The following is a 27,166-nucleotide window of genomic DNA, read 5'->3' as shown; positions in this document are numbered from 1 at the left end:
ACGTCCACTGCTGAACATAGGCCTCCCCCAATGACGCCCACCACAGTCTGTTGGAAGCCACCTGCATCCAATGTTTTCCCGCGGCATTTACCAGATCATCTCGTGGTCCGCGAGATGATCACATTTCGCTTCGCATCCTACGCTGCGCTTTCCGGTGGCCTCCACTCGAGAACTTTTGTCCTCATCGGCTGGTGGTCGAGCCGAATCATCGCTTCTGCTACGGTGGCGTGATTTGTTGTTGTGACTTGTGGCGTAGAGATCACACAAACCATACGGCCATTAGTCCTTCGAGAAATGTGGCCTACCCATTGCCAATTCAGTTTGCTGACACGAGCTGCTATGTCGGTTACTTTCGTTCGTTTACGGATTTCCTCATTCCTGATTTGATCTCGCAGAGAAACACCGAACATGGCTCTCTAAATAGCTCGCTGAGTGACCCCGAGTCTCAGTTAGAGTTAAAGCCCACGTCTTGGCACCGCAGGTCATCACTGTTAGCACGCACTGGTTAACTCAAAAACCCACCTGATGGGAAACTCGATTGAGGTCTCAAGCATTTTCCGATGTTTTCCTAGGTATATTCATGGGTTAATAAAATCCCATTGTAAAGTAATCATTATTTTATTTCTGAGCCACATTCATCACAGTTTTCGTATAATATTATTTTACAAGTTTGACACATATTTTTATCTAATTATTTGTAGCACAGAACACTAAAGACCGTCGTGGACGGGAGTGAAAGATATCAGCTAAAAATTCTCATTTTTATCTTACTAGTTATTAAGTACATTTAATAGGTAGGCAGAAGAATATAAAATAATATTGCACATACAATGAAATGAATACCTACTTGGAACTATTTTCATTAATTTATTACTTATAAATAAAGAAAACACATCAATCTAGATCTGTTTTGCACTTTTTCCGCTAAGAATTATTAGTTTTAAATTAATTTAAATCAGAGGGTTGTCGTAGGTAATGTTAAAAAATACTTTGAACGAACTGATAAACTTAACATAAATTAAGTACAGGAAAGCCGGTTCGAGCTTAAACTTCATAGAATTGTAATAGGAATTAATATTATTTCTAAAGTGAGTTAAGTTTATGTGAAAATGTAAGGTAAAAGAAACAAGTATTTAAAAAAGCATTTTTTTACAATGATTTTATAATTTTCCAGTCTCACATCAGGCACGTACATAAACATGAAACAGACAAAAACAAACAACTGTTTCAGAATGTACCTACCCAGGTTAATAAATTATAAGTTTATAGCCGTTCCAAACATTAACATTATAAATCCAAAAATATTTTTTGTAAAAAATGATACCAATTAATGAATATAATTATTACCAAAAATATAGCCTACCTCTATAGTGTATGGGATTTTGGCATACTTTTATTACGAGTACAGAAAAGGATTGATGACTAAATCCGTCTCGATCGCGACTTAATCTATGGAAGAAGAAAGAAGATACCGTTCTTTATTTCTTGTTCATTGGTTGTGTGGCTCAAACATGGAGATGTCATACATACGTAAGTATTTACAACGGGTTTGTAAAAATAATGCAATAGAAAATCGAAATATGTGGTTTGGGCACAAATGATTTAGTACAATAGTAGGTGAGATATTGTAACTGCGTGCTGGATAAAAATAGATTTCATTGAAGTGCCCCGTATCGATAAAAAAACTAAAGAACATATAGATTACTTTCACATTTAAAGAAGAAGGTAAATAGATAAAATATGAATATTACCTATGAAATTTTTACAATCACAATACAAATTTTGGCATCTTAATTGATATAATTCTTTGGCACATATATTTATATGTAAATGTATGTAAGTATGTAGTAAGTAATATATCTAGGTATTTACAAATTTGGCACGAAAATGAGCATTATTACTATATTCTTAATTTAGCTATCTCATTGAGATAAACGAAAATCAATGTCGACCCGTTTGTGCGCTCATAGATTTATAATGTGGACATTTTATATTGTGGGTAGGGTGGCTTGGTATATACTATGCAGAATAGATCCACTTTCTACTCAGTTAGGTAAGTATGCGTCAATTCTTGAGTATTGTATCGAATCGCGCCATATTTACGATCTTGTTATTTCTAATTGACGGTCACGACCACTCTGTCAAAAGTTTAAAAACCGCGAAGGCGATCTGCGAGTCTCTATTAACGACCGTTGAATAATGAATGCCACTTAGTGTCGAATCTCCCTTTCTACCGATCATTACCAAAAGTATGTTCTCATAAATTAATCATATGACCTTACGTTAGTAGTATTGAGATCTTAGTGGAATTCACAAAAATGTCTACGGGTGGGAATTTGTAGAATACATGAAACCGTATAAATTAAGGCATCGGCTGAAATCTAGCGCACCTATTCGAGCCGACATAAAGGAACTTCAGTAGTATCATAGGTTTAAGTGTGCATCACAGTGGTGCGCCTCGTGTAACCCTTGCGGGTTGATCCACCCGAGCCCTGGGCTTCGCACTCCCGCCGCACTCTATCAATGATGTCAGCTACCAGTTTCTCTTCTTGTGATCTTTTCTCTTCCCAATCAGCCGCATTGCATGGTGGTTCTGAAAAATTAAGGAGGCAATAAGCATTATACTGGGCGCTTATTAATTTATTCTTGTTCTTTCTAGCCCGAGTAGCATTTAGAGATATAAACCATCCTCAGAAAACCCTCTATCCAACATTTTAAACAAAATAAAAATAGTAGGGGGACTTTATAATATCTAGTGAAGTGATGATGGTGATTTGTATATGCCGTGGATTCTCGGCACTTTAGAATATAGAACCACTCCATATGTTCCCACGGTTGTCATAAAAGGCGACTCGTTAGTCGCCTTTAAAAAGCTAATAAACTTGGCAGTCTTCTTGGTGATGGACTTGCCTGTCACTAGTTGAATCTCAATTCCGTCACTCAGCCATACAGTTACATGGGCTTTCAGTCTTTTCAAGACTGTGGGCTCTGTCTACCCCGCAAGGTATATAAACTTGACTGTATGTATGTAAGTAGGGATGTATTTTTTTTAACAATGCTTAACTATTGGTACCAACCTCTTTGACCTTTGTACGTTTTCCTCGTCTCCGTACTTTTAGTCGCGGTAGATTTGTTACTCGCCTGGTAATTCGGAACGGCTGATTTCGGTATTGACATTTCAGGATCTGGCTCCTCCATTACCTCCGGGGGTGCGGGGGGATTAGGAGCTTTTTCTTTGGACAAAGCTTCCGCTTGCGAATTAGTTAAAACAGGACTAGAGTCCGCCAGTACTTCACTATGTCTGCTAGCTAAATGGCCGATATAACCTGTGTAGGATAAAATTAATTTATGATTGCGTAACATATTGGTGGAGCTCAGAACTTTGAATTGCAAAAGGATTTCAGCATAACTAGGCATAGACTTTATTTTCAGATGCTTTGGACAATTTTAATATTCATAACAGTTTACAACACGTTTAGTTTCCGGCACGTATCCGGCTTTACAATCTTTGCCACATAGTTTTACACCTGACATACCAGTAAATTTTGCTAATTTATAGTAAATCGGGGATACACTATGTCAGCAAAGACAATAATGACATTTTAGTACTACATTTAATAATTTCTTTTACACTAGGTACATAATTTGTTTGATAAAATATGAATAAAAAGGAGTGATTGTTAGCTACTAGTTTTGCTACGAATATGCTACATGTGCTACGAGCGGGAGCAATAATGAAAGCTACAGCTACGAGTGACCTACGTACGCTACGAGCAACCTACGCTTTCAAAAAAAAGCATATATTAACACAAAAAACAATAGAGTAGGTATTTTTATTTATTTTTGTGATAGGTAAAGTTTATGTCATAGTTCAGATTACAGTACAGTAAACTTTTTTTTTTAGTGTTTTATGGATATAAGGTAAAAGATATTTTGTTTAGTTACACTGTATTCCATAAAGGATATTTAGTGCCGTGTGGTTCCCGGCACCAATACAAAAAAGAATAGGACCACTCCATCTCTTTCCCATGGATGTCGTAAAAGGCGACTAAGGGATAGGCTTACAAACTTAGGATTCTTTTTTAGGCGATGGGCTAGCAACCTGTCACTATTTGGGTCTCAATTCTATCATTAAGCCAAATAGCTGAACGTGGTCATTCAGTCCTTTCAAGACTGTTGGCTCTGTCTACCCCGCAAGGGATATAGACGTGAACATATGTATGTATGTATGTATATTTTACATACATACATTAAATAATGCCTCTTTCTCAGAAGGGTTGTCACAGACTATATCTTTCCACTGACGATCTCTGCATATTTCTTAAGCTTCATCGACATTTATCAATCTATTCATGCAAGCTCGTCGGTTTCGGGTATTCATGACACCTTTGGCCAGGAGGATTTTTTAAGTATTAATTTCAATACGTAAATTTTTGATAGTTTTACTATTATATACTTATATTCTTGCCGAGACTTTTAATATGCATGCAAGTAGTTAAAATCATAAATCGAAATCAAAAAGCACTACACTAATTTGTAATACGTAGGTATACCATGATATTCATGCAAAATATTAATGTGGTTGACCATGGAAAGATTCGAATTACCTTTCCTGCTTTTAAAGTACACAAGGCACTGTTCACACTGGAAAAGGGGGGCAGGATTTAGTGGGGGGATGACATGGAGTTTATATTTATGCCTGTACCAATGCGTCCGACTCTGTAGGATTTCCCCACACAGCTTGCAAATAACACTGCCATCATTTCTAGTCATATATTCCAACAAATCAGTCCTCGCTTTTGGAACATCTTTAGAATCTTCTTTATCGCTATCTACTCTCTGTATCACTTCAGTTTTAATGTTTTCTGTAAGGAAATGCATGCCTGTTGCGTTGCCCGTGATGTCTGGATTGGGCGGAATTTCGTTTGAAGGGTTTTGTACACAATCTGAGATGGAGGAATCTGATAAAACTTCCAGTGTTATCACTGGCATGTTACCGTCACCATCCTCTTCGTATGTATAATGAAAACCTGAAATTTTACAGGAGACATACAGAATTTTATATTTGTAAATATGTATATGGTTTCGTTGAACACAATTAAAACGATCATGTTATTTTTTTCTGTTTTATTTCGATTATTACTTGTAGTATACATATTTTCACAATAATTATTTTATATGATGGTAAGATCTTTTTTAAAATATCTCTAGTTATGTTTAGTACAATAAAAATAAATTTTGTCTTGTTCACATCAATAAATTGTTAAAGCTTTGATGTTTTCAAGGATAATTACAAACTTATACATTACAATATACCAGTTAGACTGTGGTAGTACCTTCTGTTAATAACTGTTATGATAAAAATTATCAAATATCTAACGTTTTTATTTTATATTTATTTATTACGTTTCTTAAATTACGAGAAATACAGCCGAAAATAGATTGAATACCTTTTTTAATATGGCTTCTGTTAAATCTGTATTTATACGACTTTATTTTAACTTACTTAAACAGTCAGATACCATGTACCTACATTTTATAATTGAAATATGTAAAATGTTTAAATAAAAATATAGTTATAAGTAAGAATATAATAACTATGTAACCAAAGATCTGAGTAAAAACATTATATTTTCATGCCGGAAGGTTAATAGCTATCTCAATATTAAAATGAAGTAAACTATGATGTTAATAGAATATAGAAAAAACAATCAACATTTTCTTAAAAATTGCACTTGAATCTCTACGCAAATATATAACTCATGTGTCAAAAGTCTCTCACAAAAATTATATATATATATATATATATATTTTGAAATAGGCGTATAAGTAGAACCGTAAAAACAATTATCTGAATACTAAAAAGTATATCGTCAATATATTTTTTAAATAAAATGTATTACTTACACATTGATATTTGTTATCTTTAAACGTACAAATAACATAGAATATAAAAGGAGGGGGAACTTTTTAAAAAAAGGGGGGAAAGTGGTGGTATGCAATGTTTAAAAAATTTATAAAATTAGTATTGTCAAATCTTGACTCCTTAAACTTTAAAATAAGGTGTAAGGTTTCTACTTATCTGGACACATATCTAAATTTTTAATTGCGTCAGTGGAATGGACGTTGATAAAACATTGCACTAAACCGAGTAAAATTTATAAATTCTTTAATTTAAGCATACCAAAAAACACCGATATCGTGCTTACAAAGAAACTGTGCTCGTAATACTAATGTAAAAGATATTTAAAACGTTTATTTAGAGAAATAATAACGCTGCCTTGCAGCACGTGATAAGAAGAAGGATTATAATAACTCAACAATGAACGCATCCGCCAACTTAGTTAGCACTAATATCACAAAATAAAAATACTACAAAAGAAAAAAATAAAACAGAAATATAACATTATTCCACATAAGTCTTGAAATATTTTTCTAAAGACGTTGAAAATAAAAATAAAAGTGAAACGAAAAATGAACAGAAAAATATTGGATATCGAAGTAGTCAAAAATTTATATGATTAACTTGTGCGAGTGACTGGCTCTGTCGTTTATACCTAACTAAAAATCACACTGAAATTGCTAATACCTTTTCGGCGATCCTTCAAACCTATTAAGCCTAAATACGCCTTCAAACTAACATATCTACATGTGATCTAACAGACTTATAAATAAAACTTAACCTTACCGAACATTGTGCGTTAAATTTTAAAATACAAAAACACAATTTATGAACAATAAAACCTCTTAAGTAGATATGATACTAAACTTTAATCTAGTTTTATATTTTTCATATTAAAATATTAAATTGCTCTTATAAACCTATATATACCAAACACGAACTTAATATTACATGGAGATTAGTAGCAATCGTCCTAAAGTGAACTTAAAACAAATCATTTGTACAAGAGACGACTCACATACAACAAGTTTTTGTAGCACAAGTTCCGATAAATGTACTGGAGAATAACGCTTTATTTTAAATTTTTTGACTGTTCTGGGTAGCTTGAGGTAACTATGCTGAGTAAAAACATAATAAGACTGTTATTATAAGTATACTCTATTCATACCATACTATAATATCCATATCTAATTGAAAAAAACAATTTAACACTGGTCGTATGTGAAGTTGTCTCGTGTTTTGATTTTTTTTACCGCAGACATTAGTGTTATTATAATCTAAAAACATGAATTTCCTTATCAATGGAAGAACTGCTGATTTCGTTTTCTGTTCTAGAAAAACTAAAACATTTCCATATCAACTAAATATACCTATCCTAAAAGACGTTATTATGAGATGGAAATAATAATACACATTTTACATAATCGAAGGTGCTATGGCACTATTAAGGTTTTACATATTCTCTTGCTATATTTATTTTGTTAAGTTATAAAAAATATTATTGTATTTTTTATCTGGCGAAAGCCTTCAAAACCTTCCTTAAAACTTTAGAACGTTTTTAATTTTAGAAAATATTAAAGTAGGGTATATACACCAAGTATATCCTGTTCGACATGTTAACTTTGTGTTGTCGCCATTATATTTTTTTATATCGGCAGGTAAAGTGAATTGTACGTGCAGAGATAGTTGAAAAGTTTTCTTTGGTTTGTATTATCGCGCATGCATTATAAAGCAGTTGACCTATGAATAAAACTAATAAAGGAAACAATTCTTTAGAAATAACTATATCGTCATATAATGTCTATGGAAGGCACGTTTCAGACTTGTACAGCACCCGTTAACGCTAAAATTGTGTAAGTAATAATTAAATTTAAACGCTGTATTTATAGCGTAACTGGCCACGATAAACTGTATATTATTGTCTAATATCTGCACAACCATACAAACTTTTTAAACAACTTTATAATATTTAATATGTAACAAACATTAGATATTAAATGCATAACAGTATCATTGGAAATATACATACTCGTACCTATGTAGAATATAAATGTGAAAATTTATTCCAAAAATAGAACAAACGTTTTTTAAATCGATAACGGGGTCATCAAGTACTCTAAATATAAACTATCTATAGTATAGGATAATATGGTTTAAGGCGTTTATAAGGCACTTATTTTTATGTCCTTAAAACTTTATGTGGAATCAATAATACTTGTGCGCGAATTGTTACTTAGCATCACTCAGACTTGTGTGGGATCAGGCGAGGAGTGAGAGGGTGTGGAGCCATGGGGTGATCCAGCGCCCATGGCTTCCATCTTGATCCCGGGAGGCAGCTGACCTTCCATGCCCGGCAACATAAAAAATGCGTTTGGAGGGTACACACAATCTTTAGGCACGTAACAATCATGCGTGGTTTTCATATGGTTTTTCATTTTGTCCGGCCTGGAGAATTCTTTGCAGCAAACCGGACAGGGAAATACCTTTCGCTGCTGCCCCTCGTGGTAAAGGAACGCGTGCCTCTGGAATGAATATTTATTTTTGAAAGTTTTTTGTATGTTTTCTTTCGCACACTCTGTGCACTGGTACACTCCTTCATTTACTGATGCATATCTGAATAGATTGAGACCACGCACTGACATTTCCGTGAGCTGTTCTGCAGGGTCGTTGGACGCTGAGTTCGCTCTTCTTCTAATCCGCCTCCGGGCTACTGGCCTTTGCATTTGGTTGTTCCCTGTCGTATTGTTATTTAACGAGTCGGTTTGGTATTCACTAGACGTGGATGCCTGCATGGTTGGGTGACCGCGTGTCTTTCCATGCCCATCGTTGGTGGGAGATTGTGCATATTTCGTGTTTTCAAAATCTGGTGTGCCACGTCCTGAAAGAAGTAGTATGATGTTTAATTAACATTTTGGATGAAAATAATGTCTCTCTCTCTGAGAAATGGGGTAAATAACTTTTTACAAGGAAGTTATATTTAAAGAAAATGAAAATTGTTTAGTTTTAAAGATACCTACAAGTCACTAGAATTGATTGTATTGATACTTTATATTTTTCTGTTTATGTCAATACATTTTCTCAGAGAGAGATATATACAAATAACAAAATATGCACATCTATTGCTTGTAAAAAATGAGAAAGTCTAGCATAACAAAAAATCTAAAAAAAATACAGTGAAGGCTAATAAAAAAAATAAAAACAAAAAAACAAAGAAAATATATTAACCTTTATTTGTTCAAATTGAATGACGAAATTGAATACACCATGATTAAAAAAAAACACGAATGACAGGATCTTTTTATGAACCAGTTTTTCGAAAATATCTCTTGAATACTCTTGTTTACATTGTCAGATACAATAGTTAAACATTTATGTCATATGTCTTATCACTCGCATTCAAGAGGATTACTTAGTTCACGATTTGATCATGAACAATATAGCACCTTTATGTCCACATAAGAATTAATATCAGACTGCAAGTCAAAATGAAACGGCAACGGAAAACTTGTCCATACAAAAAGTCCTTCAATATTTAAAACTAGAACAAAATATAAAATCAAATTGAATAAATTATTAATTTTGGAATCTTAATCAGACACTTATTGACATAAATATTGATCAGTTTTTTATAAATCGGCAACACAACAAAATTATTGGTACCATTTTGAAATAAAATAAAACCTAATATATACACCTATTTGGATCAGGTTTAGGTGTCAGGCTGAACCATATACATACATATAGCTTATTTCACTATTTAAATTAATTATAATTTATTAAATTAATGATAAATTAAAAAATAACATAACAAAAAAGAAAAGATTTCACTATGATATAATAGGACTCAAGTATTTGCATTTGGAACTATTTCGGCAAGTTAAGTAGGTACATAATTATAAAAATAACACTTCAGTTAACTTAGTTCTTTAAAGATCACATAAGGTGGGTTTCATGTTGAAATTATTACATTTATTGCGTAACTGAGAATTAAAAAAAAATCGAGACCGTTAGCTGCCTCCGACATTATAAAAACGGGGTGATATAAGTAGTATTAAATATAAAATGTCATCGCTGATTACAAAATCATAAAAAAGCAACATTTTGTACTGGACCAAAATCTTGTTCATACGCATAGAATCAATTTGAGCAACATAGAAAGCATACAAACATATCTAGCTCTAACCACACCGTCTACGAAATGTGAGAAAAGTATATAATAGGACAACATACCTGCTCAGTCCTCTCTCCGTGTCTACATTTAGTTTAGAAAATTCACTCCTTTGTTAACAACACTATTTAAATCTACTATATTATAAATAACTTAAAATTTAATCTACTTTTTACTAATAACCCGTGTTGTTACTTTGCTAATATTATTAATTACATTTATTTCGATTTTATTCAATCGAAAACATTTAAGCATCTGAAATCGTTGCTTGAAGTATCACTAGTTACAGTTTTCAGTTTAAAGTTTGCCGTGTGTTTTCGTTATCATATGATATAATTATATTACTCCCAACTTTGGAGCAACGGCAAGATTTTTTTAACTTAATATTCAATGCAGTATTGTCACTTTTAGGTACCATTTTGGTATAATTTATAAACTATTCAACGATAAGTACTTATCAGTAGCAAGTATAACAGAAAAAGATATTCACCATAAGATCACACTTTTTTGACGTCACAATAAATAAACGAGGTGTAAAATAAAATTAATAACAAAACAAAATAATAACATTAATTGATAAGATTTGTTGTTTTGCTGTAACTTTTATTATTTTCTTTAAAGATTCTAAAAATAGTAATTAACACCTTATTGTATACCAATGTATTTCTGTCGTTAACAAATATGCTATCTCGTGTAATTTCCACCTCTAAATGTATCTAAACATTACTCTTTGCTTTACTATTGTCTAAGTGCAAATAACAAAAAAATATGGATTTTATTAACATTTGGCTAGAATCTATTTACTTTGTGTGAAGTTTACTTACAGCTATCTGCAACTTTTCAGAAATCTATGAGAGTTAATAAAATTACACAATATTTCTAATATGCTTTCGAACAAACTTAGAAATTTAAGAATTTCTCTGTTCCTATATAATTTATAGTTGTAACCGTATACTTATTTTATTAGGATGTGTCATTGCAATCGGAATAAACTTTGCATCAGAATTAAAGAACTTCTGTTTGAAGAAAAATATTTTTCTGTACCTAAGACTTTAGAACAAAGAATTACTGATTCACAATAGTTCAAGATGTGTTTTTAATAAAAAGGCGCTCTTAAATAAAAACATATAAACAACACATCCGCATATACATATCTTGTACATAAGTAAAAGTTTCTGTGATAAATAACAAATTGTGATTTACGCTTTAAAGTAACATGAAAATCTTTATAAATCTACCAATTTGAAATTTATTTAGCTGATATTATACTTTCTTTTTTTATAAGTAAATATATTTTGATGAACTTTAAAAAATTGTTATGGACTTAATGTTCATACCCAATTATTAATATAAGAAAAATATATATTTAAATAATAAGTGTTTAAATTGCATTAAATTTGTTTTTGTAAGTTTCCAGTAATAGGTAATTCAAATGTTTTTATTTTAAGATACCATGCCGGATGAATTATGTTATTAAAATAAATTCAACTTAACAATCAACGCATATATATAAATTGAATATTTTAGGGAAAATCCTTGTTACATTAAATGTAACATTCTTAAGTATAATTTAGCACCAATTGATGATATTATATAACATTTTAATAAACGATAAATGGATTCATAGTAAATAAATTTTTTCAAGTTTGAAGAATTAACGATTGTAAGTAAACGATATAAAGCGAACAACGAAAAGGTACCTAAGTAGTGTGTGTAATAGTATAAAATATGAAGTAAAAATTAATTTCGAATGAGTTACCTTAGGCACTGGCTAAATTGACTATAAATATGTAAGAGATTTTTTAGTTCCAATAATAGCCTCACCTTAATTAAGTCTAAATTTCCCATTTAAGTACCTATCAATTTCCAAGGTAAATTTCATATAAATGTTATGAAAAGTAGGTACAATAAATTCGTTTATATGAATTTTAACAGTCTTAATATTGATTATCAAGACCCAGTTGCCTCGAAACTCACGTTTTATAATTTTTAATATTTTTTGTTTAACAACATAGTTGTTTCACTTTTCCAAATAAAATGGGAAACATGAGATGATATTCTTAATTTTATAATTTCCTTTTTTTATATATATTTTACTACTTGGGCCTAAAGGGTCTAAATTACTAAGGAAGCTTCTTAAAGTAGATGTAAACTCTGAATAATGAAAATAAATAATACATATGTAGTTAACATTCTCTGAAATTTCTTATCTCTCTAATAGTCGATAAATATATAACTTATATTCAAGTAAAGGCACACTAATAGGCAAGCGTTCCTGGACCTAAGATTTTAACATTGGAAAGTTTAGGGTATAATAGGGTTAACAACTTAATAAGTATCTAAATCCAACAAAATTATCCTATGGAGATAATTTTAATCAAAAGTTGAGATTATCATCTGGATTTTGAATAAGAAAACGTGACTTTATCAATATATGGAAGACTACTTGTTGCCTCTAATTTTAACTAAATAATTTATAAGTACCATTCCTTATTTTATAATTAAGGCATTTTGTTTTCTACTAAAATAGAATTTTACAAATCATCTCATGATTCCAGTTATTTATAAACCTCTTTCAAAGCACCTTGCTAAGATCACTTCGACAACATCGCTGTGTTGCTCCATTTGCTTTATTTACAATAACTGTCAACATTTATAACATCTCATTACAATGTACATTTCTGTACAATTCTGCATCTAATGCTATAGGTATAAAGGTTAACGTCTGCCTAGATTTATTGCAGTGCTACCAAAAAAGTATTGCATACGTTGACGAAATATACTTTGGTGGTAGTCATACAAACCAAATCGGGTGGCACGATAATCACCAATAACACAATAAATAAGTTCCGCTCGTATGAGGCAAAATACGGTTTTATGGAGCCAATGTAGGCAATTTCGTCTGTCTTAAGCAGACGATATTGCCTACATTGGCTCCGTATCTTTTATAGGCATCGGATGCTCGATTGTTTTTATAGAAAGTATCAATATAATTTTCGTATTCAGCAGTAAGTGTATTGGAATTGTATTTGGACCAATTCAAACGGTCCTTATTTACTTTAATGGTGTTGTCGTGCTACAAGGGCAGCTGAAGATAATAATAATACAATCGTAGCAATTTTAAAGGCTACGAGAGTAGTATTACTTGTATAATTAGCTACATATATAATATTCTCGTTATATTGTCTTTGACATAGTCAGCAGGTTCTACTTTATAAATATTATTCCACAACATGCTATAGAAATATGCACCTAATTACAACATGATAGGAATTGAAATATTTTATTCAGATATCTAATTTATACTGTCACAGTGATTGGGGCTCTGTGTTCAGGAACTGAATTTTTGTCTACTATTTTTTTACTAAATGAGATTTCTAAAGCAATGTAAATAAAATTGCCTCATTCACTATTTGATGTGTAAGTAGTTAAATTACGTTTGTATATCTTAACATTTACAACCAAATATTTCAACATCAATAAAATATTTTAAATTAATCTTAACAAATTCTAGAAAATAAAATCATAGCCTGTGTTGAGTTTTACTTCGAAGAAGCTAAATCATCATTTACAACTAAGATCACTAATAAGGCAAGTTAAATGAAAATGCATTTTACACCACTACACAATGGCATCGTGAGGAGCTTATGCGAACAGTTTTTACGTAGCCTCTTTACTCTGACATCGCCGCGTAGATCTCGGCGCTTATGAGTAGTCTCGCAAATGTAGAAGACACAATATTAGAATATAGCGTTAGAATATTAGGTCATGTGATAATTGGCGACAGTAAAGTATTTGCGGCACCAACTTGAGCTTACATTTCGATAGCATAATATTTTCACAAGACCAGCGCTAATAGTTAGGTTTTGATTGAAAAATGAAATTTAGGTCGCTACATTAAAACTATGCCATTGTTTATTCATAATATACTACTAACTTATTACTAACTAATTCAGTTCAATGAGAATTGTATGCACTATTAGGCATTAAGTGATCGAATATTCATAATTTGTTAATAACGATCACTATGAGTAATTACTTTGTACCCTGAAAATTTTGTAAGTAATAAAATTAAGTAACAAGTAAGTGCAAAATAACAAGTAAATCATAGGAAATTTATAAATATCTTTGCAGTCAGCACTCTGAGAAAAAAATGGAACAACATAAATAAATAGATAAATAGGTATAACAACAAACGACATCGTATAATATCAACAAACTTATTGATAAAGTTATACTCGAGAAACTAGGAGCCCGAATGCTTATACAATCGCAACCTAAGTTTAATGGACTACATAATAGGTTTAAGCAAATGATGGTTCCTACTTTATAGTAATCAGATCTTTATTACTTTTGTCATTTGCCTTCAAAATTCATTTAAGATTCTTGTTTTGTCATCTGTTCATTTGTATTCGGCTGATTTTTGTGTATTATCTTCAAATGTGCAATCATGTTATCTTTACGAGTAAACTCTTTGAAGCAAATGGGGCACGGGAAAACTTTCACGTCTTTCTTATGAGACGTGACGTAGTGGCGACAGAAATTGCTGATGTGAGTATAGACGCGCGCGCAAATTTTACACCTAAATACATTTTCACCCTCTTTTATGCAGTAATCCCTTACTGATTCGTTAGTTTCTTCATGATAATTACCCAAATTCCCTATATTATTTTTCCTGATGGGCGAAGGAAATATGCGATGTTCCCAATTAGTTTGCGTTAAATCAGATACATCATTGTTTGCCAAGTTTAAATTGTTTTGCTCTAACTCAGCAGCAAACAATTGGGTGGCAAGAGCTGGCATTAAGACTGTTTCTGGTGGATATTTGTCAAAAGTGTTAAGGGCAGGGTTGAGGTTAGATAGTCCTGAAAGTTGATTGAATAAGTTTCGGGCTCTTATTTTTGACATTTGGGGTAGTAATTTTTTGCTATTCTTTGGCTTCAAGTTACGACCTAGTCTGTTCTTATCGTCTGCATCTTTTACAGAACCATCTCGAGAGTTAGAATTTTCACGACTTCTATCGGGGTTGTACTTGTATTCGATGGGCTCATTGTAACCGTCGTTAGCTTCATTGGTAGGTTCTTGTTTTATTGACCCATTTTCAATAGATAACACCGGTCCGTTTGAGGGAAAGTTTAGCCGAGGCTCATCTTTAGGCACTTTATCCGGATCTGAAATATTAAATTTCAGCTCTAAGTATAGGAAGCAATTCTTGTTTTTAATTTATCTGATCACTACCATTGGAAATATTTTAGTATTTAAATTAAATAGTACGTTGTTGATACATCACTATAATATTTCCAATTGCTTTATGTCAAGGAAAGCTATTGGGAATAAGCCTTGTTTGATTTCCCTTTTCTCATTTATATATACGTTATGTTTCCGAGTTTAAGTTAAAGAAGTAATCATTTAAACCATTAAGTACCACACCGAATTTGCCCCTGGCCATTCCACTAATAGCTCTCCCCAAAAGCAGAAAAGCAAGCAATAGTTTAACCGTTGAATTATAGAAGAAAATAAGCATCAGTTATGTACTTGATTATATCAAAAAATTTCATAGATCTTCACTTACCCCTTTTGAATAACTTTAAATTATTATAAAGTAGGTATTCAAAATACGCACTTCACTTTTCACTGAGATCAATAATTTCCTAACATCAAAGCTTATATCCCATTAGCTTTTCCCTTATTTCTCAAAAAAATATAATGTCTCAAAATTTACTATTACAAATCGTGTTAGAATGTTGGAAAAGAAGATTAAATATATTTACAAAAGATAAGCAAATAAGTAAAGAAAAATATCTTCACATACATATCCTTAGCCGCATTAAATATTTTATACATTTTTATAATTTACAGTGGAAATTTGTTTTCATTCAATTTAAACTAATAGAATATTTTAAAGCCTTAGACCTGAAAATTTGTCAAGAATCTGAAATAAAAAATAAACGGAATTGATAACTACTGAGCACGTACCTGCGGATTCTGAGTCTTTTCCAGTCGGTGCTTCTGACTGCCCATCGTCACCTTCGTCAATCAAAAGAGCTTCACTTCCTTCTTCGCCGCCAGAAGTTGCACCATCCTCAGTACCAAAACCATCCATTGACATTTTAACTTCCAACATTTCAGGTGAACCTCGAATCAATTGATCACCAGCCCTATTAGAAGTTGCATGGGAAGCTGATTCAGGGATAAATTCGCCTGGGGGGCTGGCGGCTGTGTTCAGAGCGTCACTCGAGCTTCCACTTAATTTTCTAGGCCGACCTCGTTTCCTTTTCGGTTGCATTAATGCATTGCCTAACAGTGGCATCAATAAATTCGGAGGCGCCCCACCTGAAGGCATTCCAGACGCTGGTCTTTTTTGATGCATATAAGGATGTATTCTATGTAACTGAGGTGGTGGCGTATGTGTTGTGCCCGCAGATTGCTGCTGAATTAAGGAGTTGGTTAGAGCTGGAATGTCACACTTCTCCTCATTCACCTCAGTAAGGCCTTTTATCCTTAGACTCTCAGCAACTTTTAAGAACGCTGTTAACCGTTCCTGATCCACGCTCACTTCTCCTCTGTACATAAAGTCTAATAGAGACTTCATGTCTGCATATGGGACGTCCTTCAATATAACAATAGGATGTTTTTCTTGATGGTTAACAAATAGAGCCTGAAAGTATGGGCTGCAAGCTGATAAAACCATTTTATGGGCTTTTAATAGTTGGCCATCCACGGCCAACGTGACGTCAGTGAACGTTTCAGCGTGTAGTAGCTGATCGAACACAGACAACATATTCGATTGGTGGTTGTTCCACCGCAAACAAAATCTTTGCGTCGCCATTTTTATCTCTTATTATTCCTTCTTTGGAAGATATGATTACCAGTCCAGGCTTAATAGCTAATATACCAACAATTTCTCAATGTATACATAAGAATTCTCTCGTGTTCCATGAACAATACAATAAAACATCAACAATAGATAATGTTTACTTTTTAAAAGCCATTTTCAATTTATATGTTTCATAGTGTAGTGCAGTTTGTGTGACGGGTACGGGGACCTGAAAAGAAAAGAAAAAGACATATGAGCCTGAAACCCCTTTTTCCAAACACAGCAAAGTAAAGATGTGCAGTAGGTAGTATCTATTAAAAATCTTGAATTATCAATTATCTTGAAACAGTTCTTCAGTTAAGAAATATCTAATTAAGATTCCACTTTAAAACCAGGGTTCTTAATGAAAGTGATGAACTTTTCAAAATTATGACAGCAAAAATTATATCCTTAATTTTTCTATCTTCGTGAGTCTTACTATTTATAAATATATCTATCTACATAACTACATCCCTTGCGGGCTAGACAGAGTTAACAGTCTTCAAAAGACTGAAAGGCCACGTTCATCTGTGTGGCTTCATAGAATTGAGATTGAAATAGAGACAGGTTGCCAGACCATCGTCGCAAAAATTAACCTACTCATCAAAATTATATATTTGCCTTTAAGTTACTACTGCTATTATTTTAAAGAACGAATATTGTTTTTATTTTATAATCATTATGTTATATGAACTTGTACATAATATTGAGTACACATTTTGGATTGTTATCTTCTGATTTCCATGTTCGATCAGAAAGTTGGGGTTCTTATGATTTCTCCGCTTTCATGTCTTGATAATTGATTACTCCATGTGATTAAAGTTACTTGATAGTCGATAGCGCTATTCTGTCACGAAAAGATACTCAAGATTCACGCGATTTTAATGATGAACTAAAAGTACGAAGTTGTTTAAATACTTAGTTATATTTTTAATTTAGATTAAATAAGCCACTTCTGTCAATTTCAACTGAAGAACATAATAAGATTTTTTACGTTAGATAATACATATTCACAAAAGATCGACTTTGGTCGACTTCGTTACAGATGTAATTCAAGCCAATTGATTGAAAAGAACTTATTTAGCGCTTGGCCGATAGGAAAAGAAACATTTCGGAAAACTGGGCTCGTTAACAATAGTTAGGAATAGTAGGACTTATTATTTATTTTCCTTTAATATTTTATTTATTTTATTGTATATATACTATATTTTATATTTTTTTTACTGATCAATAATATTTTGCCGGGATGCACTTTTACACCATAAATTCAAAGCAGTCAGCAAAGTTTTAGGCATAGGTTTTATGTTTATTATGTCATTATCTTAAAACGCAATTGTATAATTGAGTTTACAGTAGGCATGCTGGTGTCAAGTTTGGAATCAACTGCTAAAAGTGCGATTGGGAAAACGCTATGACAAAAGTGTTCGGAATAAATATCTTATAATACTATTTATTTAAGAATATATTTGAAATTTCAGGGACTAATCTTGTGATTTTAAATTTGTCTTAACTGATCAAGTGTTCGATCAGATTTAAATACTCTATTACTTTTGTTTTATTTATTTAGAAGAGGAAAATGTTCACATATCATTTTTTTCCTCTTGTTCAACATACCTACTATTTTATTAAAAAACAATGTAGTTATAAAATTTAATCCCTTTCAATTTTGGATTCTTTTTGTAAGATGTGATATAAAGGCATGGTTTAAAATCATTCCTAGCTAGATATGAGCAGAAAGTTACAGTCATAATTTTAAATGTTCAGTCTTCTAACAAAACATGTTTATAATTACGTAGGTACCTAGGTAGTTACTCAAGTTATGACAAATTTACTGACGTTTAATCGCAGTAATTATGCAAGTGTGCACAAGACAATTTTTGAACGCATCCTTTTGTTGAAGTAGCTATTAGGTATAAATAAATATTTAACCACAAATGAAAATTATAAAGACTTAATTTAAAGTACTAACTACTTCTTATAGGCACAGTTTATTGTTATTACATTCTTAAGATATCCTAAGTGAAGAGATGACTTAGACAAAACTTTTTTTTTTGGAATTACGACTGATATCCCTCCTTTTGTCAAATATTCGCATCCAACCTACAAAAGTTTCGCACTGTTTTATAGGTACCTTATATACCTAGTTTTTTAGGTAGGTACAATTTATTGGCACCAATATATTTAATATAAAGTACTTATTTATTAGTTTGTATAAATTTTGACTTAATTAAATTATTAGGCCTATCAGTAATTTCAATATTCAAGCAATTGTTGAAATTATAGTTATTCAAAAATATGAAATCACTTAGACCTAATACCTATTCCTTCTTATATTTACATGTCGGTCTGGTGGTCTGGTAACGAAGCATAGTGTGTTTTAACCGTGCAGAACTTAGGTAATGAAATAGGCCATATTCTTTTAAAAATTGTTTTATACAAACCTACTAGTCAATAAGTTAGTGTTTTACTGGATTGTGAATACAAATCCAGTAACTACATTTTATCAAGGTTAAAAAAATCGAGGGCGCCTCTAGCGGCGGCGGGAGGCGAGTCTGTGCAGCGAGTGAGCGCACTGCAGAAAAAACATCCTCTATGAGCGGTTGGTTTACATTTACATTCGCAGCTAGCTACATGACTTAAACACAGATCTTCAAATCTCTATTAAATTTAAAATATTATTTACCGTAACATTTCAAGGGGAATGTTTAAAATGACTGCCGTGCTAATAATTCCAATTGGAATCCTATTGGAGTCAATCAGAATATTCAATACAGTACGTAAAAACACAATTATTCATTGGACATCCACAGGTGCTGAGTGCTGACCACAATGTTATCGCGGCATAAACGGGCGCTCGAATTATTACTACGCACCCAGTCGAGCGCGTTACATTACGTCATCACAATGGCATTATTACCGACGATATCCACATTAATTCGGCCGATACGTCAAGATAAGCACGATTTCTGTGTAATTATGTCACTGCACTAACATAAGAGAACATACCACACGTATCTGCACACAATCAACTCGACCCTTTTATGGGAATGAGGATCAGCCCTTCCGCCATAGTCCGTGTCCGCGTTTGCGTCGCACCCCGCTCACCCGACGACTGACGTGACGGCAGCCCGCAACCCCGCGCCACGGACCGACTCGCTCCGCGACTCGAATATCTCGCACAAAAAATACGCCGTCATCATCGAAATGGCGGCAGCGGATATATTCAGCGCAGGGTGCACGGTAAAATATTGATTTATTGAAATTTATTGATTTGCACGCATAGACAATATATCGCTCCAGCAGTTCTGGCAAAATTTGTACAGCATTTATACATATGGGGTGGATTGCACTTGTGCATCAAACATGACTTCTTACATTATCTTCATCAGATGTGGTCAATATTAATTGTTTTAGATAGAATTATCTGGTGAAATACCTTTTACTTTTATTCATAATATCATCAGTCATGTAGGGGTGAGATCACTGAAATCTTCTACAATTAATTATTATTATATTTAAGGTACACTAATCCGGAGGTTAGTGCATTTACATTACATTGCGAATTTGTCCTTCAGGTCAGGCTTCTAATTTTCCAGCGCAAGTCAAATAGCGATCATTCAATATAAATTCCCAAAATTCTGATTTATTTTCTATTGTTATGAAAGAGTTGCATTTTTGATCAACCTACCTTGACATAAATATGTTCAAGGGATGAGTTTTCCACGTGAAAAACATCAATCCATTCGTGTTGTCGCCAAGTCAGCAGTGTGTTTCGTCTCTGTTGCTCACGGGCGGGGTTGATAGGACGCCCTGCTCGGCGCGGTTCCGAGCTCAGCCGGAGATGACCGAGCACCACCACTTTTCGCAACCGAACTCACCCGAGCCCGCACGGAAAATAGAACGCTGGACGCACTTATATTTTTTACAATTCGAGAATTCACTTCTAAATCACAGCAACATTGATTAACGAAAATTATAATTTATTGAATTATTTTTAATTTATTCTAATTGTCCACTTCCTTTTGTTTAATTTTGGGTCCAAAAATAAAACACTGAAAATTTCAGGACCCGAACAAAAAATCTGCGCGCGTCGTGGTTCTCGGAAGTATTTTTAATAAAAATGGCCTGCCGCCTCGGCGGGAGGAGTGGCAATGGGCAATGAGGTCGGTACCCTCTCACTGGCACCCGCGCGCGCCCCTCCCTGCCGCTGCGCTTGGCACAGGGTTAGAAAGTTTCAAAAGTGAATCGTGGAAAAACGCGGGCCCGTCGTCCTGGCCACCACAGCGGGAGTCATGCACCAGAACTATCTTTATGATCTGAGAAATAAAATTATTAAACTTAACTTCCTTTAAGTACACACACAGATCACATCTTTATCCATTACGGTTATGGGGTAAATAGGACCAATAATTACAAGACTCAGTTTAACATAGACAAACTTTTAGCTGGAAAGCTTAATTTCCTTTAAGCCTAAGTGGAGATAGTGATAGGTGCTAGCCCATTGCCTAAATGAAGAATCCCAAGCAATCCCTTGAGAGACTTTGACAATTTGCGCAGAAAGAAAATCCCTTGACCCGTACTAAGTTTTTTTTTGGGGATAAAAAAATGCCTCTTTCCAATAAAACTTTCAAAGTAAGAGTTTTATTTTGACAGGCAGGAAAAGTATTAAAATAGTTAAGCACTAGAAATTTAGATTATTATTCTTTAGACTTAGACTTCGCCCCCTCTTCCATCCGCCTGAAAGTAACCTCGTCCTTTGTACTCCTATATTTAAATTTCGATATACCTAAGTAATATTAGTGGTGTTGACGTGAAAGAGAAACAAACACACTTTCGACAAAAAGATTCTCAAAAAAATACATAGGTATGTAATGTATTTTTGTAATGTCCTTAAAAACTTTGACAACTCCTGAAATAATTTGCCTGAAGATTGAGAGGTGGGATAAAAAAATCGTTATTATAAAAGTGATTATACATATAATGTATGTCTAGACATCATCCATTTCCAACTTACCAACAATATCATAATTGATTGACAGGGAATAAGAAAAACTGGCCAAGTGCGAGTCGGACTCGCGCAGAAAGTATCCTCCCCTTTAATAATTACTTAAATATTTATTTTGAAAGGTGATATATACAAGTCAATCCGCTGTGAACATTTTTGGCAAAAATACGAAAGAACGCGTATATTTTATGTTTACTTAATAATTTTTTATTTAAATTTTTATTATTAGTTGTTGTAGCGGCAACGAAAATACAAAATTAAAAAAAAAAATCAGCTAAATAGCTATCACGGTTTATGATTTTCAGCCTGGTAAAAGACAGATGGACTGAGTGACAGACAGCGGAGTCTTAGTAATACGGTTCCGCTTTTACATTTTAGGTACGAAACCCTAAAACGATTGAAAAATATACAATCATTTATTTATTTAACCTGTTTGATAGGATGTCTGACAAAAACAGCGTTATCACGACACTCCCCTGGGCAGATGAACATTGCTCGCCATACCTAACTTTTATCAATTACTTATCACTTGAATTTTTCAACTATTTTTGTCCTGTTACATTGTCAATTAAAGTATTACGTAAATTAACCACTCGAATATCATATTTTATTATACATGATAAGATGTCAAATATAAAAACATTTGGATACAAAACTGTGTTTTTGTATACCTAAAAGAAAACATAGTTCTGCTTTTATTTATAATAGTTATAGTACTTATTACGTATGTTGGATTTTGATGAAATTTCAGCAAAGTACCTAAAACCTATTTTTACCTTTACTTTTTAACGCAATAACAAATACAGTATATACAGTAAATGACTAGATGTTTAATAGAATAGATAGAAAGAATTGAGATTTTAATAGTGACAACCTGTCGCTAGCCCATCGCCTAAAAGAAGAATCCCAAATTTATAAGCCTATCTCATAGTCGCCTTTTACGACATCCATGTGAAAGAGAAGGAGTGGTCCCATTCCTTTTTATATTGGTGCCGGGAACCACACGGCAAATTTGTTAAGAAGCATATAAGTATTATACTTTCCAGGCAAATAATAGTCCGTTACTTTTTTAATAAAAAGAAAAGTTTATTTTACTTTAAAAATATTTTTTTCTGTTATTCCGATAATGAATAAAATATTGTACCTACTCAATTACAATTAGCTTTTTATGAAGTGTTTTGGCACGATTGTTTATTTTGGTGTCACACCTTTCAACAGAGTACTTTTAATGTAAACAAATAAAATGTGTTGGAACGTGAATTTATTTTGTGTTACATGAATGCAGATTATTATTTAACGCGTTCGTAAATAAGTATTTTATAGGTACTGCTCCATACTAATTGATACCTAATTTTAAACTTATAATTAAAACATGAAGCGAGAGAAAAAATATTTACATTATATACAATCATTACTTGTACACAAGCAGGTTTTTTTAAACAATTCTATTTAATACACCAATGATAACACCGCACTGAAACTTTATTTTATTTCAGCCATTCCGCGAATTCACTGAAATATTTTAGCAAAAATCTAGATGCAGACGTATGTATGTACATACAAAAATCTTTAATAATACGTAAACAAAACCAAAAGATTACGGTCTCAAACGGAAAGTTTAAGTAAGGAAATTCAGAACTTTTAAAAATTATTGATACGAGTATCTCGTTATCTCTCAGCTGTTAATGGCATGTTATAAATTTGCGACAATTCAAATAATAGCAGTGCGAATACAGCTGTTTTTAAATGGGGCAGGTTATAAATTTGACACCTGCTCGCGTATCGATTGGCTGGGGCGGGTCGTAATTCAGTGCTGACCTGACCTAGGTCATCAGGCCGCTGGCTGAAGTCCTTACAACGGCTGACCTACTTCCCGCGCAGATGCAAAAGCTTGCCAACACACTTTCGCTAATAACAAACATGGCCTGGAATAAAGGTGACACGTTAGTCAAAATAAGGTTGCGGTTGTTGGCTAGATAGAGTTACCAGGATTATTTAATAACGCAAAATCTGAACTAGAACTCATAATTGAAGCTGTAAGGAAAATCAGTGAGGGGCCGACTTAATGGAACAGATTTAAACTTACGAGTTTTTAAGTATTTTTATTACATGATGTAATAAATGCTCATAGTTATCTAATAATAATGACGTACAGACTTTGAATGCATTTCACCATAAGCTCGCGGAATGTATATATCGGGATAGGTGTTTACCTCTAACGGGCCCGACACGTACTCGCTAGATCTATTTCAAAATAATGGCGAAAGCCTCTTAACTTTGGGTCTTTCGAGTGTCCAATGAATAAGCAGATTTTGCTGTAACGGCAACACCGAACGGTCTCTTGTAACTGTTAAAATAGTTGGTAAAAGCGACGAACAAAAAGAAATCCTTCAGCTTTCTAAGAGAGGTGTGTATGTACGCTGCCAGGTGGGATCTCTCGCAGTTTATACAAATAAATGTCTATTCTCATGTATGTTTTATTGCGCCTTGCATTTTGCCATGAGTTTCGCCAATTGGCATTAATTTTATTTGAAGTAGAACAATGGGATATGTCATTGGTTGGTCCAAAGATCACAATTATTGATTCACAATGATTATACATCGGAAATTTTACAATTGTTAGGTACGTTAAAAGATAGCCCTTATAAATTTAACTTACAAAAAAAAATATAACTAAAAGAAGACGAGGCATGAATAACTAATTTTATTCATATACTTATTTAACTTAGATACTTTTGGTTACCTGTCCTATTTTCGCAACTGAGAATTCGCAAAGATGAGAAAGAGAAAGATCATATAAGAAGCATGTTTTTTTTAGGTGACAAGGAAACCGTGTGATACTAACAGAACAATTAATGATTATAAATAAATGTTTTATTCAGTTTTCATATCAGTCACTCCTGAACACGCTGTGGTTCAATCATAAAATGCCTTTATTTAACAAAAAGTAGGAAAACGCTTAAGAAAATCTCTACGTTATCTTATCAACGCCTGGGCGCTGCTCTATCATTCACCAGATTAAATTGTGCAGGAAATTCTCACCACATAAGTGCCTTAGTAAACAAACGGAAACAAGTATACAACTTAGCTTAAACATTTTTGTGACCTATTTTGGAATTTTTAATAATAGATACATTGGTTTCAGATTTACCTGAATTCTTATGGTACGTAGGTACACTCCACCTACATAAGATCGAACTCTCTTCAAAGAGAAGAACACTCTAGATCACATAGGACAGCTACCTATATACTTTACATGCTAAATTTCAAAAGAAAAGGAATAAAACCTTGTCACAATAAGTAATTCCCAACTAGTGAAGTATGGTTTTAAGAATTAAGTTATAATTCTAACCGATACTCGTGTTGGAATTGGAAATCATCATTAGGAAACTTGCATATCGAAGTAAGTGGATGTGTAACTATGACCTATATGGTTGCCTGGAAGAAATCCTAATTGAAATGAGTCCGCCATTGTACATATACTTCTTAATCTAATAACTATTTTGTAATTTGTTATATGTATTTTTATGTGTAATGAAGAGTTTACAAACAAAGAAACCTTTAGGGTTTGGTTCCCCTGCAAAGATTGTAGAGGTCAGACAAGGATCGCTGTCTGATCCAATTCACGAGTTGATGATGAAGTAGGAGATAAACTTGAAGAACCAATAAACGAAAACTCTAACCATAAACAAACGGGAATGATGCCTAAATGAAATTGTTTTGGTAAAGGCGTCGTATTGCGTGTAATTTTCTCATGCACACGGATGGACGCCGAGTCATCGCTGCAGTGTGTTATTGCCAGACGTGAGATATCTAAGGCCGTTGCACACGTTGGGCCAGGTGCTGACTAGGTATACTGCCTTTGCATAATGTCAATGATTGTCTCAAAGACCCAAAGTGTGCATTTTATAGTGGTGTGATCATAACGGGAATATGCTCTGATCTATTTTATCTATCCCATAGTCGAGGCTGTGGAATCTTTGAAGTACAAGGCTACTGCGTAGGGCAGAACTGTTGTTGACACCTTTTAAAGTATATACACGTAGTATATAGCTACTTACTAGAATCTTATAAAATCCTAAATGCATTAGTCTTGTGCGCCAGCTGCCAACATAAAACTCATAGCCCTCGCTGGCCGAACCTTAGCCAGCGGTTTGACCAATGTGTATGCAGCGTTAACAGTAACCGGCAAAAATTGAACGTCCGAAAGAAGTCATTGAACCGAGACTAGACCGTTAGCTGCGACTATCAGGACGGGCCCTTCTACTTCCTCCTACTTAATCCAAGTTTCGGGGCCCTCGACATTTTGGAATTCCGACGGATGCTGCGATACGGTGGCCGATTGCGACACTATCGAGACTTGATTAGGATAAATATTTGTACGCAGAAGTGAAATCTCTTTAACAAACACAATCGCATCGTAACACTGTTGTTATGACTAATAAGTTTTATTGAAGTAAGGAACAAGAGATAATAAATTTATAAATTCAAATTAAATTTATTAAATTTAAAATGCACATTTTGTTTGCTTCTAAACTACCTATTTTTAACAGATATAAGAGAAGGGTACTAGAAGAAGAGGTAACTAAGTATTTCTTTGCAACATTCTTAGCGGTTGTAGCAATTATTTTGTTACCAAATTTTGGTAAATATTTCTCGTTTGCCAACTACCAAGGAAAACTAGAGATTTATTTTCTTGATCTTAAATTAACTGTGCCATTTAGGCTTTCCAAGGCGTTTCACTAGCAGGTGAACATTCAGCTAGATCAATCAGTGGCATATCCTAAAACAATGTGAACCATGATATTAAGTATTCTTTATTGTCGGTCTTAAGTTTTGAGATGTACAGTATGGCACTTGTAGCGTCAATAAAACCTTAGTACATCGAGTCCGTGATAGATTCCTACGAAGTGTGTCACAGGTGCACACGCGCGGGGAGCGGCACGGTCCTGCGCAGCCAACTCCCAATTCCAAGAAGGGCGCACACACACATGAAACTCGTAATTTCCAATACCCACAGCTCTATTCCACAGAATAACTTCATTAATGACACATTAAAATACTTCATTAATACGTGATGTTACAACTAATCGTACGGGTATGTAATTGCATTGGTCAGGTCATTATTGTACATTACGATTGTGGTTGATGAATACCCATTTGCAGTCGTCCTTCCATTACCAGTAACAAGATTACGCATGAGGAAGACGTAAGAATTGGCCAATTTTATCATTG

At 33.4% G+C, this 27,166-nt stretch overlaps 1 protein-coding gene and 1 long non-coding RNA gene across 5 annotated transcripts; one reads left to right on the top strand and one right to left on the bottom strand.

Annotated features, from left to right (window-relative positions):
* Window positions 1–1,242: 1,242 nt before the first annotated feature.
* LOC106136952 (protein tramtrack, alpha isoform) lies at window positions 1,243–21,052 on the bottom strand. 4 transcript variants are annotated; one of them, XM_013337649.2, is made up of 5 exons: window positions 19,933–20,085; window positions 16,047–17,116; window positions 4,608–5,030; window positions 3,078–3,326; window positions 1,243–2,593 (listed from the first exon to the last, which is right to left on the bottom strand). In XM_013337649.2, the coding sequence occupies exons 2-5, from the start codon at window positions 16,897–16,899 to the stop codon at window positions 2,433–2,435; spliced, it is 1,686 nt and encodes a 561-aa protein (XP_013193103.2). In that variant the 5' UTR covers window positions 16,900–17,116; window positions 19,933–20,085; the 3' UTR covers window positions 1,243–2,432. The 4 variants fall into 4 exon arrangements, with proteins under 4 accessions (XP_013193103.2, XP_013193105.2, XP_013193102.2 ...); XM_013337651.2 differs by lacking the exons at window positions 1,243–2,593; window positions 3,078–3,326; window positions 4,608–5,030 and adding an exon at window positions 6,237–8,780 and having other exon boundaries at window positions 19,933–20,082; XM_013337648.2 differs by lacking the exons at window positions 1,243–2,593; window positions 3,078–3,326; window positions 4,608–5,030; window positions 19,933–20,085 and adding exons at window positions 9,114–15,241; window positions 20,615–21,052.
* On the top strand, window positions 20,026–26,116 carry LOC132904349 (uncharacterized). The gene is made up of 2 exons (XR_009657558.1): window positions 20,026–20,166; window positions 25,077–26,116. It is a non-coding gene; the product is annotated as an uncharacterized LOC132904349 (long non-coding RNA).
* The last annotated feature ends 1,050 nt before the right edge of the window (window positions 26,117–27,166 follow it).

The sequence above is a fragment of the Amyelois transitella genome, chromosome 4, assembly GCF_032362555.1.
Source record: "Amyelois transitella isolate CPQ chromosome 4, ilAmyTran1.1, whole genome shotgun sequence".
Lineage (NCBI taxonomy): Eukaryota > Metazoa > Arthropoda > Insecta > Lepidoptera > Pyralidae > Amyelois > Amyelois transitella.
The sequence above is the reverse complement of the archived record's forward strand: the minus strand, read 5'-3'. Positions and strand labels throughout refer to the sequence as shown.